The 16486-nt window shown below is 43.9% G+C and overlaps 1 protein-coding gene across 5 annotated transcripts in view; it reads left to right on the top strand.

Annotated features, from left to right (window-relative positions):
* NTM (neurotrimin) overlaps positions 1–16486 on the top strand; it is a 1087393-nt gene that overhangs the window by 668001 nt on the left and 402906 nt on the right. For 3 of the 5 annotated variants that reach the window (XM_082273446.1, XM_082273445.1, XM_082273443.1), the window contains exon 1: positions 7490–7793. In XM_082273446.1, coding sequence (XP_082129572.1) covers positions 7639–7793 — 155 coding nt within the window. In that variant the 5' untranslated portion in view covers positions 7490–7638. Of the gene's footprint in view, positions 1–7489; positions 7794–16486 lie in introns of those variants that run through there. The other 2 variants (XM_082273444.1, XM_082273447.1) reach the window with 2 other exon arrangements.

Here is a 16486-nt window from a genome sequence, read left to right as displayed (position 1 = left end):
CGCGGCAATACAACGGGAGGCGGCGGGACGCTCACAGTAAATTATCTGAATATTTCATGCTTCTCTTCTCTATTAACTGGAGGATGTTGAGGCAAAAAAAAGGGCAGAATATGAGGCTTCCCAGCACAGCCTGTGTCACCCACAATTATGGTCCCATCTGTCTGTGTTTACCTTCTGTTATCACTGCAAACACCTCTCTGAGAAGCCTGAGATGGAAGCTGCTCCCCTCTACCTCCTGGATGGCATGCTAGTTTTGAGGCAGAGACATCATCTGCATTGACAATGTCTTATAGAATTTGAGCTTCTGGTAGAGGTGTTTAATATAGGTGTTTTCCTATATCACAGATTTGTGCACATTCCCAGAAGGCAGCATGCTCGATGCACCCTAGTCAAGGCACCCTTTAAAATTCCACACAATTTCGACAAACAATAATTTTTCATAGTGTACCAACATCCACATGCGTAGGACACCCAGCACCCAAAGCAAATACATCTTTGCACACTGGTACTGATTAGTATTTCCAGGGCTTTTTTTCTTGGAGAATGGGTGCAGCTACTCTCTGCCTCACCCCTTTTCTCCATCCTCTACCCACTTCTGAGCACAATCCTCTGCAATCAGGAACAATAGATCCCCCCAGCAACAACCGATTCCCACCAGCAACAGTAGATCCCCAAAGCAACAATAGCGCCCCCCAGCAGCAATAGACCCCCTCCCCAGCAACAATAGATTCTACCCCCCCCTCCCCAGCAACAATAGACCCTCAGCAACAAAATACTCTCCAACAACAATAAACCCCCCCCAGCAATAATAGACCCCAATGTAATAATACAGTAGATCTCCCAGCAGCCAACAACAATGGACCCCTCCCTCAACAGTAGACCCCCAACAACATAAGATCCCCACAGCGACAATAGATCCCCAGGGATCAATAGACCCTCCAGCACACTCTATCACCTCATTCAGTGCTGGAGGTGCCGGAACTGCGTTCCCCCACTTTCCCGCTTAAAAAAGCCCTGAGTATTCCGATTTGTTTCTCTTCTCCCTCGGTTTCTCTCTGTCACTCAGCTAATGTAACACTGGGGCTGAAGGCGAGAGGTAGGTCCTGAATGTCCTCCTTCAACCACGTTTCTTCTTCAAAGACCCAGAATTCCCTGGGTAAGGTATATTTAACTGAGCTCAGTCCCAACCCCACGACCAAAAAATCCATCCAATCCTTTCTCCCACATAGCCTCCTGCTATAACCAAGCCCCCTGGCCATGTCTCCATCAGTCAAGGCTCTCTTTCCCTAAAGGGATCAAGAGGCCTTCATTTGCCACTGTATGCACAAACGCTTACATACGTACATCAATAGCGGCCGGATATACGGCTCTGAATGCAGGTTAGTAAATTGATCTTGACAACAGAATAAGCCGATGCGTTTTAGGGGTTCAAGGCTTCCTCTTCATCAGGGCTTGGAAGCTGGCTACATTAGAGGCTTGTGATGGACACACAGTTGTGAGGCAACACAAGTTATAATGAGAGCAACATAAACTTCAACTGACAGCTCGTCATTCGGAGATTATACTGCTGTTATTGTGAATTGTGCGTCCAGTATTAGCCTCTATTGCAGTCAGCTTCCAAGCCCTGATGAAGGGGAAACCTTGAACCCCTTTAAAATCTGTTGGCTTGTCCATCACAGACATCACAGTGATCACAGACATCGCATATGATTCGGAGCACACTTCTCCTAAAATCACATGCGATGTCTGTGCGGTGCGAGTTCAACCATACAGTTGTTATGGCTGAATTTGCACCGCAATCGCAGTGAACACACACAGGACCCTTTTTTTTGGTCCGCAGCAGAATCAGATTGCATGGTGGTTCACACTAGTGCGATCCGATTCCTGTGCAAACTGTCAGATCGCACTGCGATATGCGATCTGATCTGGGGGTGTCGTTACCTTTGAATTGACACCCCCAGTGTATCGCATATGGCAGTGTGAACTACCTGTGCTGCGGATGCGATGCAGGAACACGCAGTATATTCGCAGTGTTCCCGCATCGCAATAGTGTGAACCGGTACTTAGTGTATCTAAGCCCCCATTCACATTAAGTGTGGTTTGATGTTGTGGCATTTCATTTTAAATCACACAATTTCAAATCGGCACCTTAGTGCGACATTGAAGACATCCATGCAGCTTCATGCACAGATGTCTATTGAAGTTTCACCCCAAATCGCCAAAAGTAGTGTATGTACTACTTTTTCAAATTGATGCAGCACAGCAAAGTTAGCGTTGCATCAATTTGAACACTGCCATTGCCAGCAATAGGATGCAACTTGTCATGCAATGGCAAATTTCTCCAATGTAAACAGGGGCTCAATCTGCTAGTGTATCTAACACTCCCCCCCCCCCCAGACTGACAAAGCTGCTGTCCAATACTGTCCCCCATGCTCCTTCATCCAGAGTGGGGCACTCTAATACAGCAGGTGTGTTACTGGCCAGATAGGCTCTTCCTGTTATAGAGTGACAACGCTCTTTCCCTGTCCCCCTATTGAGCTCCTATGTTGTCCTCCTGTTACATGGGCTTCCCATGGTGACTATAATGGCTCGTTTCCACTGAGCTTTCTGGTACGGTTCGGTTCGGTATGGTACGCTATTTATGCCGTTTCCATTATGAATGGTACCCTAATTCCGAACCGTACCGTACCACTTTTTTGGTACCCTTTCGTTGGGGTACCAAGCACATTAGTACTGTACCAACAGGGTGGAGCTACACTCTGCAGAACTTTGATTGGTTGACAGAGAATCGTCTATCACAGCTTTCCTGCTACACCACGCCTATCATGAAAGGGTACTATTGTCAGTGGAAACGCAATGTGTACCGTTCCGAACCGTACCGTACTGAACCGAACCGTACCGTACCACTCAGTGGAAACGCAATGTGTACCGTTCCGAACCGTACCGTACTGAACCGAACCGTACCGTACCACTCAGTGGAAACGCAATGTGTACCGTTCCGAACCGTACCGTACTGAACCGAACCGTACCGTACCACTCAGTGGAAACGCAAGGTGTACCGTACCGTACTGAACCGAACCGTACCGTACCACTCAGTGGAAACGAGGTATAAGTGGCTGTTTCAACACACAGGCATGATTCATCCTGAGAAATGCCATGCAGCCAAAGTTGAAATTTACGTAGACAGGAAGTTGCTGCAAAAAAAGCTGCAGGGGGTCAACAGAACAAACAGCATTTTATTAAAAAAAAAAAGAAAATTGCAAGTGCTATCCAGTCAGGGTTTACATTTACTTTTATAAGAACATTTTTATTTGTTTGCCATCGGAAAATTGTTTGCCTTTTTAAGTGATATTTTCCTCCTTTTATCCAGCTGTATTGTCTGAAATCAAACTCCCATATTGTCTCTGGCCTAATGGGGATATTATTGATAGAGGTAATTGTTGCGAAAATATAAGTGATGTTAATCTGGCAGCAGCGACATTTGAGTATTAATAAGATGGTGATGGCGAGGAGCGCACATTCCGGGACATTAACAAGGAGTATTAATGGCTGGATAAGCACTTCTGCACTGTGTACGAGTGAACTGCTACCATGTTTATCCGCCATTAATAAGCTTTCAATAATCCAGCACTATTTATGTTCCATAAATAACCTCCTATATTTCTATGCGCTCGTTTATTTCCCGCCTGTCAGTGTGGCGGTAGGGATGCTTTTCATCTCTTTAAAGTGACACGACGATGACGATTCTGCAAGCTGGAGGGGGGGGGGGGGGCTGGCGAGGGCCTGGGACCGTCTATAGACAGTGAAGAGAAGGGGGGGCGTATCGGGGGGCTACCGTTCTGTCTTTTCTTCTGATAACTAGAATATGACCTGACTTGTCCCGGGGCTGAGCTGCGCTAATTGCGGAGTTCAGGAATACAGCCCACCCGCCTTACACACACTTCAGAAGAAAAACTACAAAAAAAGGTTTTTTTAATTACCGTTTTTTATTAGAAGATAAAGGCACACGGATTAAACTAAAACAAACTGTTTGAATGCTAGTAGATTAATCTGCTTCCATCTGAGCCCTTTGGAGATCCCAATCTTGTTATAGACCGCGGAAATGTTCTGAACAGCCAAATCCAGTTTTCATACAATTTCTTCTGTAATAAAGTAACACAAACCGAATACTTCACTTGATATCTCAGCAGAATAGTAGACGGTGATCCTCCAGTTCTTATTTTCTGGGATTTCAATGATGTCAGTTGTAGTCCCAAAGCTGGAATCCCAGAGCTGAAAACAAGTTTCATGGAATTTTTGGGGAATATTTATAAAGCAATAAGGATGGGTTCACATCTGTGCGATCACAAACATCACATGTGATTCATACTGCATTGCTGTGCAGATCACATGCGATGTCTATGCAATGCGATTTCAGCCATACAAACTCTAGTGCTGAAATCGCATTGCATTCGCACTAAAATGGTGCAGGACCCTTGTTTTGGTCCGCACTGGAATTAGATTGCATAGGTGTTCACACCTATGTGATCCGATCCTTGCACCACACGATGTGGGAACCGGCACTGAATCGCAGGGTTTCCTACATCCCACCAGTGTGAACTGGGACTAAATGTGAATTTCACCAGACATTCACCGCAGGCAAATCAATCACTGTAATATAAAAACACATGAAAAAAATACACATTCTCTGCTTTATAAATGTATAATTTGTAAGTTTGTATCTAGACGAGTCTCCATTCTGAAATGTTGTACATAGTGGGTTTGATTCACTAAAACTGGAGAGTGCATAGTCTGGTGCAGCTTTGCACAGAAACCAATCAGCTTCCAGGTTTTTTTTGTCAAAACGTAATTAAACAAGCTGAAGTTAGATGCTGATTGGCTACCATGCACAGCTGCACCAGGTTGTGCTCTCTCCTGTTTTAGTAAATCATCCAAAGTGTCACCGAAATCCAAACCTACTTCTCAGATTATTCCGTAACTCCTGTTTATCATATTCTGCATACATAGATTCCTTACATTATCCATATTGTTTTATTACAACAATTCTCTCTTTCTCGTTTGTAGTCTTGTGTTCATAAACCTGACTATAGAAATTACGTAAAATGATGCAGAATTTGCGGTTGGGATTTGCCACCTATGACAGTTTTGTGTATTGGTAGATCAATATATAAGAAAATAAGATGCCAATCTGATCTGAGAAATACAAGAAAAAATGGTAAATATACAGGTAGATATAAATATATAGAACAGAACCGGGAAGAGGGGGATGGGTGAAGATCTGGGGAGACAGATGAAGATTTGGAGGGATAGAGAGATGTCTGGGGGAATGGAGGAAAATTTAGGGGGGATGATCTGGTTGGATAGGGAAAGAGATTAGGGGAGATTTAGGGAGGGTGGGGAGAGATTTTAGGGGAATTGGTGGATTTGGGCTATTTTAAGGGAAATAGCAGAAGATATAAGGGGTTGGAGGGATTGGGGGGGGGGGGATGGGAAGAGACCTGAGAAAATAAGGAGAGATTTGTCAGAATAAGGGGAGAATTTAAATGAATAGGGAGCATTCGAGGAGATAGGGGGTACATATAAGGGAATGGCAGAAGTTTAGGAAGGATAGTAGAAGATTTAGGGTTAAATGGGGGGGGGGGGTAGGATAAAAACTGAGGGTGTAAGGAGAGATTTGTGGTAACTGAGGATAGTTCAGGGGAATAAGGGAAGCTTAGAGGGGAGAGAGCAATATTTAGGGGAATAGCAGAACATTTGGGAAGATAGTAGAAGGTTCAAGAGGAAGTCAAAGAAAATCGGGGGAGTAGGAAGAAAACTGAGGGAAGGGGAAGAGATTTGGAGGGAATATGAGAAGATCTGGGGGGGGGGGGGGTAAGAAAAGATCGAATAGGGAGAGATTTGGGGGGGGGGGATAAGAAAAGATTGAATAGGGAGAGATTGGGGGGGGGGGATAAGAAAAGATCGAATAGGGAGAGATTTGGGGGGGATAGCAGGAGATTTGGGGAAAAATATGACACAATCTGGCAGGATCTGAGAAGATGAGAGCAGGGATATATTTGGGAGGGCTATTTTTTTTTTGGGGGGGGGGGGTGATAGGAGAAGATTTGGGCGGGGGGGGCATGTGCTCTATTAGAGGATAAAAAGGTTATTATGGTTGTAATTCTGTATTTGCAGATTCCAGACTCATAGAAAACATTTATGCTGAGCACAATACATAGCTGTTAACTCCTGGTGTACTAAAGCCCAGGATGTCCTCCAATGATGAAAATTCCTTGTGTGACCTTTCACAGCCAGTAAGGACGCTGCTTCCATTGCTTAACCATCGCCCCTTTGTTTGCTCCAATGGAATCTCCACAAAAACGTATGGCGCTGGAAGTGCTGTAACCAGTAGCAACTGGTGCTTGTTACTCTTCTGGCTGCAGCAAAGGCCATTTTGATTGGTTGCTATGGGTTACCACCATTCTTAGTTATCCCTTGAGTTGCTTCGTGACTGTGTTCTCGTTCAGGGGACTGTCTGCAGACTCAGCGGGGATGAAATGTAATCCGACAGCTGAGATATTACAAGTTGCATTCATTATTGCAGCATACGTCGTACTGCGTGCTCGGTGCCTAGTAGGGTTGGACATATATTATATATACTTTTTCCAGTGCTTTTTTTTTCTGGGGTTGGTTTTCCCGTGATCTATATCCTTATATGTGACAGTGGTAATAAAACGTCCAGCAGTCAGGCCTGGGTCCTCTTGTGTCCAGTGTGTAAGCAGCGTGTCCTAAATTGGACATCTTGCCATTAATATTAGGAAAGAGTTAAGTTTGATATTTTTTCCCAGAAAAAGTAGTTGTGTGCCATTGCGTGCCCATATCCATTCTCTGGGCATGACCCTCACACATTCCACAAGAATAAACTCCCAGCATCATCATATACAAACCACTGCACAGGTGTGTAAGATTCAGGTGTGCAAACACAATAACACAGGTGTGACTGATGCTGCAGAACCTCTTGGAGTGTGAGTAAGTGACAAGGGAGTGGTAGGAGTGTGTGAAGCAGCCAAATGAATGCCCAGAGAGTGCCAGGTGCAGAGTGAGCATGGTGGGAACAGCTGCTACCTCAGTGATCTGCTGCTTGTGAGTGCAGTGGCAGCTTCTGTGATGGTCGCTGGCTAAGTGCGGTCGGAGCTGGTGCAGCTGGGATTGTGCTGCACTGATGTCTGTGCTGCCAGTGACATGTGGCAATGCTGGGAGCTGCTAATCTGGCTGAGTGGAGCTGAGCCTGGTGCCTTGTGTGAGAGTTCTGGTAGCTGGTAGTGTGTCTGATGGGAGTGGTGGTCCTCTGACGCTGTCTAGATTGGAGAGAGAGCCGGTGGCAGAGTGGATCCTGAGCTCCTCTGCTCCTGTGAAGCTGTCTGGTCCAGGCTGCAGGTGAGAAGAGGGAGGAGGAGGAGGAGATGTGATGGAGGGAGGATGGAAGGAGGGAAGAGGGAGGGAGGGAGGCAGCCGCTCGCAGACTGTATCACGCACAGTACTCTCTCTCCTCTATACACAGTGCCAGGCTGTGTGCCCCTGTGCTGGTGCCAGGCTGTGGACATGTAGCAGAGGGGGGGCAGCCAGTCAGTCAGTGTCTGCGCTTTCTGTGCTCTCACAATGGGGGTTGCCCCCTGCTGGAGGTGGCTACTTGCCCTGGGTCTCAGGCTGCTGTTTCTTGTGCCCGCAGGAGTGCCAGTCCGCAGCGGGGATACTGGATTTTCCAAAGCCATGGACAACGTCACGGTGCGGCAAGGAGATAGCGCCATCCTCAGGTAGGACCCTCTTATTTCTTTAGATATTATGTTTGCTGTGCACAGTACACTATTCTATGTATGATGTATATGGGGAGATTGTGACACTGGGGCTCAGGGGAAAGTTGCTCAGCTTAGGGGATTGTGTAGAAGTTCAGGTGATATGCCACCTGTTCCCTGCCAGCTCTACATACACTGTATATGGAGCATATTACGTGTGCCATATTTCTGTGTGATGTGCCACCCGTCCTCTGCCCACTGTACATACACTGTATATGGGGCATATTACGTGTGTGTGCCATATTTCTGTGTGATGTGCCACCCTTCCTCTGCCCACTGTACGTACACTGTATATGGGGCATATTACGTGTGCCATATTTCTGTGTGATGTGCCACCCGTCCTCTGCCCACTGTACGTACACTGTATATGGGGCATATTACGTGTGCCATATTTCTGTGTGATGTGCCACCTGTCCCCTGCCAGCTCTACATACACTGTACATGGGGCATATTACGTGTGCCATATTTCTGTGTGATGTGCCACCTGTCCCCTGCCAGCTCTACATACACTGTACATGGGGCATAATACATGTGCCATATTTCTGTTTGATGTGTCACCTGTCTCCTGCCAGCTCTACATACACTGTACATGGGGCATAATACATGTGCCATATTTCTGTTTGATGTGTCACCTTTCCTCATCCCCTCTGCCAGCTGCACACAGGGCGTATTACATGTGCCATGCTGCTGCTGTGCCGTAATAAGCCGCAGCTACAAGTTACTCTTCTCCTGGGGCTGCTTAACACATCATTTGCCTCTTGTCACTTCCACCCCTCCCATGTGTGTGTGGCGGCCTGTGTGTCCCCAGTCACCTGTATATCACACAGACTGGGCACTTGGTGCAATCACTAATGTATATTATATTTTACTGAAGGGGTAGAATAAAGTGTGCATAAAAGTTATCTCCTGGGGCAGTAGAGAAGTCACCCCTCCCCATACTAAAACCTATTTGCAGCCACCTGTCCCCATATCCGGTGTGTCCCCTGTATGTGGAGCCGGAACTGGACAAAGCCCTGTGTGATGGCTAGATGGTGGAAGAGTCCGGCTGGACCAAATGTGTCCATTTATTTTCTACACATGTGTGTGTCTTCTGTCCTTTAAAAATATATCATGTAGAGTATATAGATAAACTTCACAAAGAAATACCGCTGGGTTGCAGGTATACCTTGTATACTTTGTATATAGGAGTGTGTCCATGAAGATAACAATGTGTCACAACATAAAATAAATGTGTATGTGTGTATATATATACTTCATTATATATCAATTGTTAGGACTGGAATCATTTTCAAATGATGTGTCTTATATAGAAAGCTTTATCTGTCTGTCTATCTATCTTAATCTCGTATCCCCTGCTCTTTCTCTATCTCTTTCTGTCTCTCTCTCTCTATTACAACACTATCTCTCTTCCTCCGTCCTTTATCTCTCTTCTATCTCTCGCTCTTTATTTCATATCTCTGTCTCTATCTCTCTTCCATCTCTTTTTCCATCTCCTATCTCTGTCTGGTATTTTTCTCTCTCTCTATTTCATATCTCTCTCTCCCCAGTCTTATCCCGGTCTGTGTGTCTCGGATTATCGTTGTGCTTTGCTCTTCTTCCATAAGGCTCCCATCTATATATAGAGATTAGCCTCACATTATGGTGCGGAGAGCCCGTTCCATCGTCACACCGTCTATGCCTCTTCTGTCCCTCTCCCTGCTGTGACTCGAGCTTGTTCCTCCCCGGAATAATGACCCTCTTCCCTCATTAATTACCCTTACCCTCTTCAGAATGGGATGAATGGCAGATGTGAAGTGTCAGCCTCTGGGGTCAGCGGCTGTGCTCTGTAATGAGGACGTTCCGCCGGGGCCATCGTGTAATTGTGCTTGTAACCTTTCCTGCACAATACAGATGATTGGAGACCGGCTTGTTCTATTTACACTTCAATGAACAGTGCTGCAGAACAAATAGCCAAGTTTTGCTGTGCTGCAGGCCAGCTTTGTGTGTATCTGGTAACGGGAATGTATGAAGGTATATGGGGGATGTATAGGGAAGTATAATGGAATGAAGGGGATGCATAGGGTAGTATGAGATGTATGAAACTGTACAGGGATGCATATGGTTGTATAGGACTGGGGAATGTGTAGGGATGTGCAGGATATAAAGGGATGTATGGGATTGAACAAGGATATACGGAGATGTATAGGGATGTATAGGACTGTGGGGAATGTGTAGGGATGTGCAGGATGTAAAGGGATGTATGAGATTGAACAAGGATATACGGAGATGTATAGGGATGTACAGAGATGTAGGGGAGTGTATTGGACTGTAGGGGATATGTAAGGATATATGAGGATGTACAGGAATGTATAGGGATGTAAATGGTTGTATGGGACTTTATAAATGGTATGGTACCTATGAATATGTATGTGGCTGACTAGGATGTGAAGGGATTCATAGAGATGTGTAGGAATGTACACAGATCTACAGGGATTTCTACTGATATATTTAACTGTAGGGGATGTGTACGGATTTATAGGGATGTATAAACTGTATAGGAATGTATGAGGATTTATAGGGATGCATTGGGATCTGTTGGGTTGTTTAGGGGTATATGGGACTGAAGGAGATGTGTAGGAATGTTTGAGGATATATGGGACCGTACAGGAATTTATGGGAATGTATAGGGATGTATGTTTATATATGGAACTGTACAGGGATGTATGGGAATGTATGAGGATGTATGGTGATATATTGGGACGTTTGGACTGCAGGATGTATGAGAATATATGGGGATGTATGGACATGTATTGGGATTTTTAGAAATATATGGGATTGTAGGGGATGTATCGGGATATATTGGGATTTTTAGGAGTATATGGGAATGTAGGGGATGTATGAGGATATATATTGAACTGTACAGGGATGTATGAGACTATATGGGGATGTATGGACATGTATTGGGATTTTTAGAAATATATGGGATTGTAGGGGATGTATCGGGATATATTGGGATTTTTAGGAGTATATGGGACTGTAGGGGATGTATGAGGATATATGGAACTGTACAGGGATGTAAGAGGATGTATAATAATGTATGTGACTGCACAGGGATGATTGTGATTATCCAGGAATGTATGGAGATGTTCAGGGATGTATGGAGATGTTCAGGGATGTATGGAGATGTTCAGGAATGTATGGAGATGTTCAGGGATGTATGGAGATGTTCAGGGATGTATGGAGATGTTCAGGGATGTATGGAGATGTTCAGGGATGTATGGAGATGTTCAGGGATGTATGGAGATGTTCAGGGATGTATGGAGATGTTCAGGGATGTATGGAGATGTTCAGGGATGTATGGAGATGTTCAGGAATGTATGGAGATGTTCAGGGATGTATGGAGATGTTCAGGGATGTATGGAGATGTTCGGGGATGTATGGAGATGTTCAGGGATGTATGGAGATGTTCAGGGATGTATGGAGATGTTCGGGGATGTATGGAGATGTTCAGGGATGTATGGAGATGTTCAGGGATGTATGGAGATGTTCAGGGATGTATGGAGATGTTCAGGGATGTATGGAGATGTTCAGGAATGTATGGAGATGTTCAGGGATGTATGGAGATGTTCAGGGATGTATGGAGATGTTGAGGGATGTATGGAGATGTTTAGGAATGTATGGAGATGTTCAGGGATGTATGGAGATGTTCAGGAATGTATGGAGATGTTCAGGGATGTATGGAGATGTTCAGGAATGTATGGAGATGTTCAGGGATGTATGGAGATGTTCAGGAATGTATGGAGATGTTCAGGAATGTATGGAGATGTTTAGGAATGTATGGAGGTGTTGAGGGATGTATGGAGATGTTCAGGGATGTATGGAGATGTTCAGGAAGGATGTTCAGGAATTTATGTAGATGTTCGGGGATGTATGGGGTTTATAGGGTCGTACAGATATGAGGATGGTGTATACTTTTTCCTCTGGAGTCACCTGGCGCCTCTCTTCCTCTGCAGCCACACATCCCGTAAACATTCGTTCTGAGCTGTCTGTACTGGCAGCTGGCTGAGCTGCCTTTAGCCCTGGCTTGGCCTCTGTCATTGCTGGTGTTTGCTGATAGCAGGCTTTGGGGCTTCATCTATACAGAGTTGGAAAGGTGGGAAAATGTGGATGTTTTATTGAAAGAGAAATTGTTTTTTTTTGTTTTTTTTTTTTGCCTTGGTATCATGCTAGGATTTCTGAGATTGTGTCCGTCTGCCCTGCAGGCTTTTCTTTACTTTATGAAGTGTTCTAGTCCAATAGGATGTGTGTCAAGGTTATCACTCACACGACAATCTGATCATGCAATCTGCTTTATATATACTAATAACTATGTAAAGCAAGAGGCACACCTGACTGGTACAGGTTGTACTGGGATTATACAAATAAAGCTGGCCATAGATGGCGCCATTTTCTTTCCTGGAAACACAGTTTGGGGGAAACAAAAATCGCTTGATTCCCCCATCAACACAGCCATTGTGTCCTCCCGACGAGGATATATAATAAGTAGGTATAATAGACACTAGCAACAATCGCATGTAAAATCTGACAGGCTGGTTGTACCCAAGTTGATCTATCGATCATTCAGCCTGCCCATACATGGTCCAAATCTCGGCCGGTCCCTACTAAACCGGCCAAGATTTGAGCTGTCTATGGCCGGCTTAAGTTGTAATTTGTAAAAAGTTTGCTCTTTTCCCAATCATTTGGGGCAGAGCCCCCCTTTAAATATAGGTCAGGATTTTGCCAGCATTCCCTCTATTTCCACGAACAGCTGTTGTTGGCCAGGCTTTGGCCTCAACGTCCATTTTTTTAAATCACTTGTTAGGACAAGATGGACCTCACTTAAACACAATCATTTTGGTTTACTAAAAAAAGGAAACGTTTGTCATTCAATTAATCCCAAGTGACGTACCATCAGAATACCCCATAGTGGTTTTAGACAAGATCATTGGTAGGAATTAAACGTAAGAGTGCTGATTGTGCTATCACCACTGCACCCTACAATCATTGCATCATCTCTGACGGAGGGCACCGACAGCAAAGACGCACAATAAATATACATGATTGCGGCACTACGATCAATCACAGGGGACGTTTGATCATATAGTAACATGTCTGAGATTATAATACAAGGACATTTAACACCTTACTGACCACTGTCCTTCTCAGACTCCCCAAATAACCTCAGCCAGGAAGAAACTGAATTTCATGGGAACGGAAATAGCACATTTTGCCGCAGCCTCAGGGCTCAGCTACATACCAGAGGATGGTTTTCACATTTCACATTAGTCAACACAAGACTGACAAATATGGAAAGAATACAATGGAAATGATACATAGATGTTCATTTTAAAAGGATGTGGTACTTTTTTAACTATCTAGAAAATAATGGACCTCTGTTCTCCAGTAGTACTCCATCCAGAATTCCACAAATTCTTCTAATTTCTCTTTGGAATTTATTGCATTTTTTATCACTGAAGGACTTTATCAAGTTTTCAAATTTGACACTTTAAAACTATAAATTCCCAGCAGAATATCCAAGCATACATCCTAGTTAGTATTCACATCTGGTATTGTCCCTAACATAACTTCAATATAACAAAAAGCATCAAAGATTCCATGGCTCAAACTAAAATGTATACATCGGCAGAGGTTAGGTACTGTATTCCTGTCTTCATCTGGGTAATAATGTTACGCCTGTTGATGACTGTTAGGTTTGCTATTGATGTAATTAATGGATATTAACATGAAATATGAAATCATTAATATATTAAACCATTAGGGAAGAAACTTCTATCATAACCCTTGAGTTTGGACAGTATAGCTGTGATGCACAATCCATTGCTGCCAAAACACTCATATTTATCATTTTCAATTGTGAACAGAAGTTCTAATTGTGCTTCTTCCCTTTCACACTGAGGTGCTTGAAAACTGCCCATAAAATGATGAGAGCTTTTGAAGTGCTTTTCAGACGCTTTTAAGGCCTTAGTGGGGTGCTTTTTTAAGGACACGTGACTCAAAAACATTTTGAGACGCTTTTGAAGCTCTTTCTATTCATTTCAATGGAGAGGGGCATTTTTGGGGTGCTTTTTTTAGCGCTCCAAAGATGTTGCTTGCAGGATTTTTTTCACCACCCCGCCAGTGCTCTGCCCCAGTGTGAAAGCATTCATTGATTTTACTGAAAATAGGTTTTCATGAGCTTTTCAGGCAATTTTTTAGCGCCAAATCGCTTGACACATACTGTAAAAGTGCTCTAAGGGCAGAAAATGTACCTCATCTGGGGCATCTTTTTGTTTCCTGGCTGCAGCATTGTTCTTCCTAGCAGCAATGAAACAGTGCATGAGAAATGTCTGAAGGTTATAGGGACAACGTTCATTGCTCAGGCTACGTTCACATGTAGGCGTTTTGGGGCGATTTGGGGGCGTTTTTCTGCTCTAGGATCAGCTCTCAAAACGCCTAACAAGACAAATCCTATTCATTTCAATGGCCCCTGTTCACATCTGAGCGTTTGGACGCCGTGAGCAAAATGCCCAATGCTCAAAAAAGTACATGATCTTCTTTTTGGGCAGATTACAGGCGTTTTCCATTGGTCTCTAGTCAATCTAAAAACGCCTGCACAAAAAACGCCTGCAAAAACGCCCATAAAAACGCCTGTAATAGCAACGCCAAGATGTGAACGTAGCCTAAGATGGAGTCGGACCAAGGCTGGGCCTGGCTGGTTTTTTCAGCTGTGTGACCAAGGAAATGAGACAAGGGGACTATTTGTGCATAGGCCACCAGATTTGAAAAAGAGAGTCCAGGTGGCCATATTCTCTTCAGTACAAGGAGGAGTAATTGGAGAAATACCAGTGAAGGAATAAGGGAGGACTCCCAATGCATTATACATCTAGATGATTGTAAGGGCCAGAATGTGACCTGTTGCCACTGTATTTTCAAGAATGTCTGAGCTAAGTCTGTTTTCAAAAGAAAAAAATCATAGTATTGATTTTATCCAGTTGCAAAGGTTGGGTTAAAAGACAGTAGAAAAAAATTCTATTTTGGTGTTTAAGCTGTACTTTGTAGTTGGAGATAATGCCTTTAGGTACAGGTGCTTTTTGTTTGGTATAGAATGCAGGATATACCTAAGGCAGAGATAATTGTATAAGTAATAGGAAGGAGATATTTCTGGTGCAAATCTTCAAAATCCTATAGCAGGTTTCCATCATATACCTGTTCAGTAGTAGATTGTATAGTATTTTATTTACCGAAAAAGCCCTTCTAAAATTTTAGATAGCTGGAGGACCCAGTCCTTCAAGATAGAGCATGTCAGATAATAACGGCTTTAAAACACAAGATTTAATTTTGTTCACAGTTGCTTCACTTGCAGTACTTGGGTCTCTTAATTAAAGTACATGTCAACAATGGGTTACAACAAATGATTATAATTGATTAAAATCTCTATTACTGAGAAGTTGACCAATTATATAACCTGTAATTGAGTGAGAGGGAACAAAAAACATAGCCAGCTTAAACCCTTAGGGCAGCTCTGAAAATGCTGGTGCTACTTGGTTCAGGATTGTAAGCAATGTACTAATTCTGGAGAGAGATGTGTTTTGGGTTAGGTGATTGTAGATCTGGAGAAAGATGTTTATTGGCTCAGGTGTTTCTAGGAGAGATGTGTGTTGGCTTAGCTGTTTGTAGCTCAGGGTAGAACTGTGCATTGAGTTAGGCATTTGTAGGGCTGATGGGAGATGTGTGTTGGGTCAGGTGTTTGTAGGTATAGAGAGAGACTTGTGCTGGGTTTAATGTTTGTAGGTCTAGACAAAGATGTGTATTGGCTCTCGTATTTTTTTTTAGATGTTGGTTTTGTTGGGTCAGGTGTTTTGGGGTTTGAGGAACAATATGTGTTGGGTCAGGTGTTTGTAGGTATAGAGAGAGACTTGTGCTGGGTTTAATGTTTGTAGGTCTAGTCAAAGATGTGTATTGGCTCTCTTATTTTTTTTTAGATGTTGGTTTTGTTGGGTCAGGTGTTTTGGGGTTTGAGGAACAATATGTGTTGGGTCAGGTGTTTGTAAATCTGAGAAAAGATGTGTTTTTTCAGGTGTTTTCTGTGGTGAGGAGAAAAATGTTTGTCTGGAAAGAGATGTGTGTTGGGTCAGGTGTTTCTATATATGGGGAGAGAAACATGTTGGAATAATTGTTTGTGGGCCTGTGAAGAGATGTACGTTGGGTCAGGTGTTTGCATGTCTGAAGAGATTTGTGTTGGGTCAGGTGTTTGTGAGTCTGGGGAGAGATGCATGTTGGGTCAGATGTTTGTGGGTCTAGAAAAATGTGTCTTGGGTCAGTTGTTTGTGGGTCTGGGAAGCGGTGTGTTTGGGTTAAGTGTTTGTGGGTCTGGAGAGAGATGTGTGCTAGGTTAGGTGTTTGTGGGTCTGGGCAGAGATGTATTTTGGGTCAGGTGTTTGTGGGTCTGGGGAGAGATGTATTTTGGGTCAGGTGTTTTTGGGTCTGGGAAGAGATGTATGTTGGGTCAGATGTTTGTGGGTCTAGAAAAATGTGTCTTGGGTCAGTTGTTTGTGGGTCTGGGAAGAGGTGTGTTTGGGTCAAGTGTTTGTGGGTCTGGAGAGAGATGTGTGCTAGGTTAGGTGTTTGTGGGTCTG

Source organism: Pelophylax lessonae (assembly GCF_965119305.1).
Source record: "Pelophylax lessonae genome assembly, chromosome: 12".
NCBI classification, from domain to species: Eukaryota; Metazoa; Chordata; class Amphibia; order Anura; family Ranidae; genus Pelophylax; species Pelophylax lessonae.
This window is presented reverse-complemented; position numbering and strand designations above follow the sequence as displayed.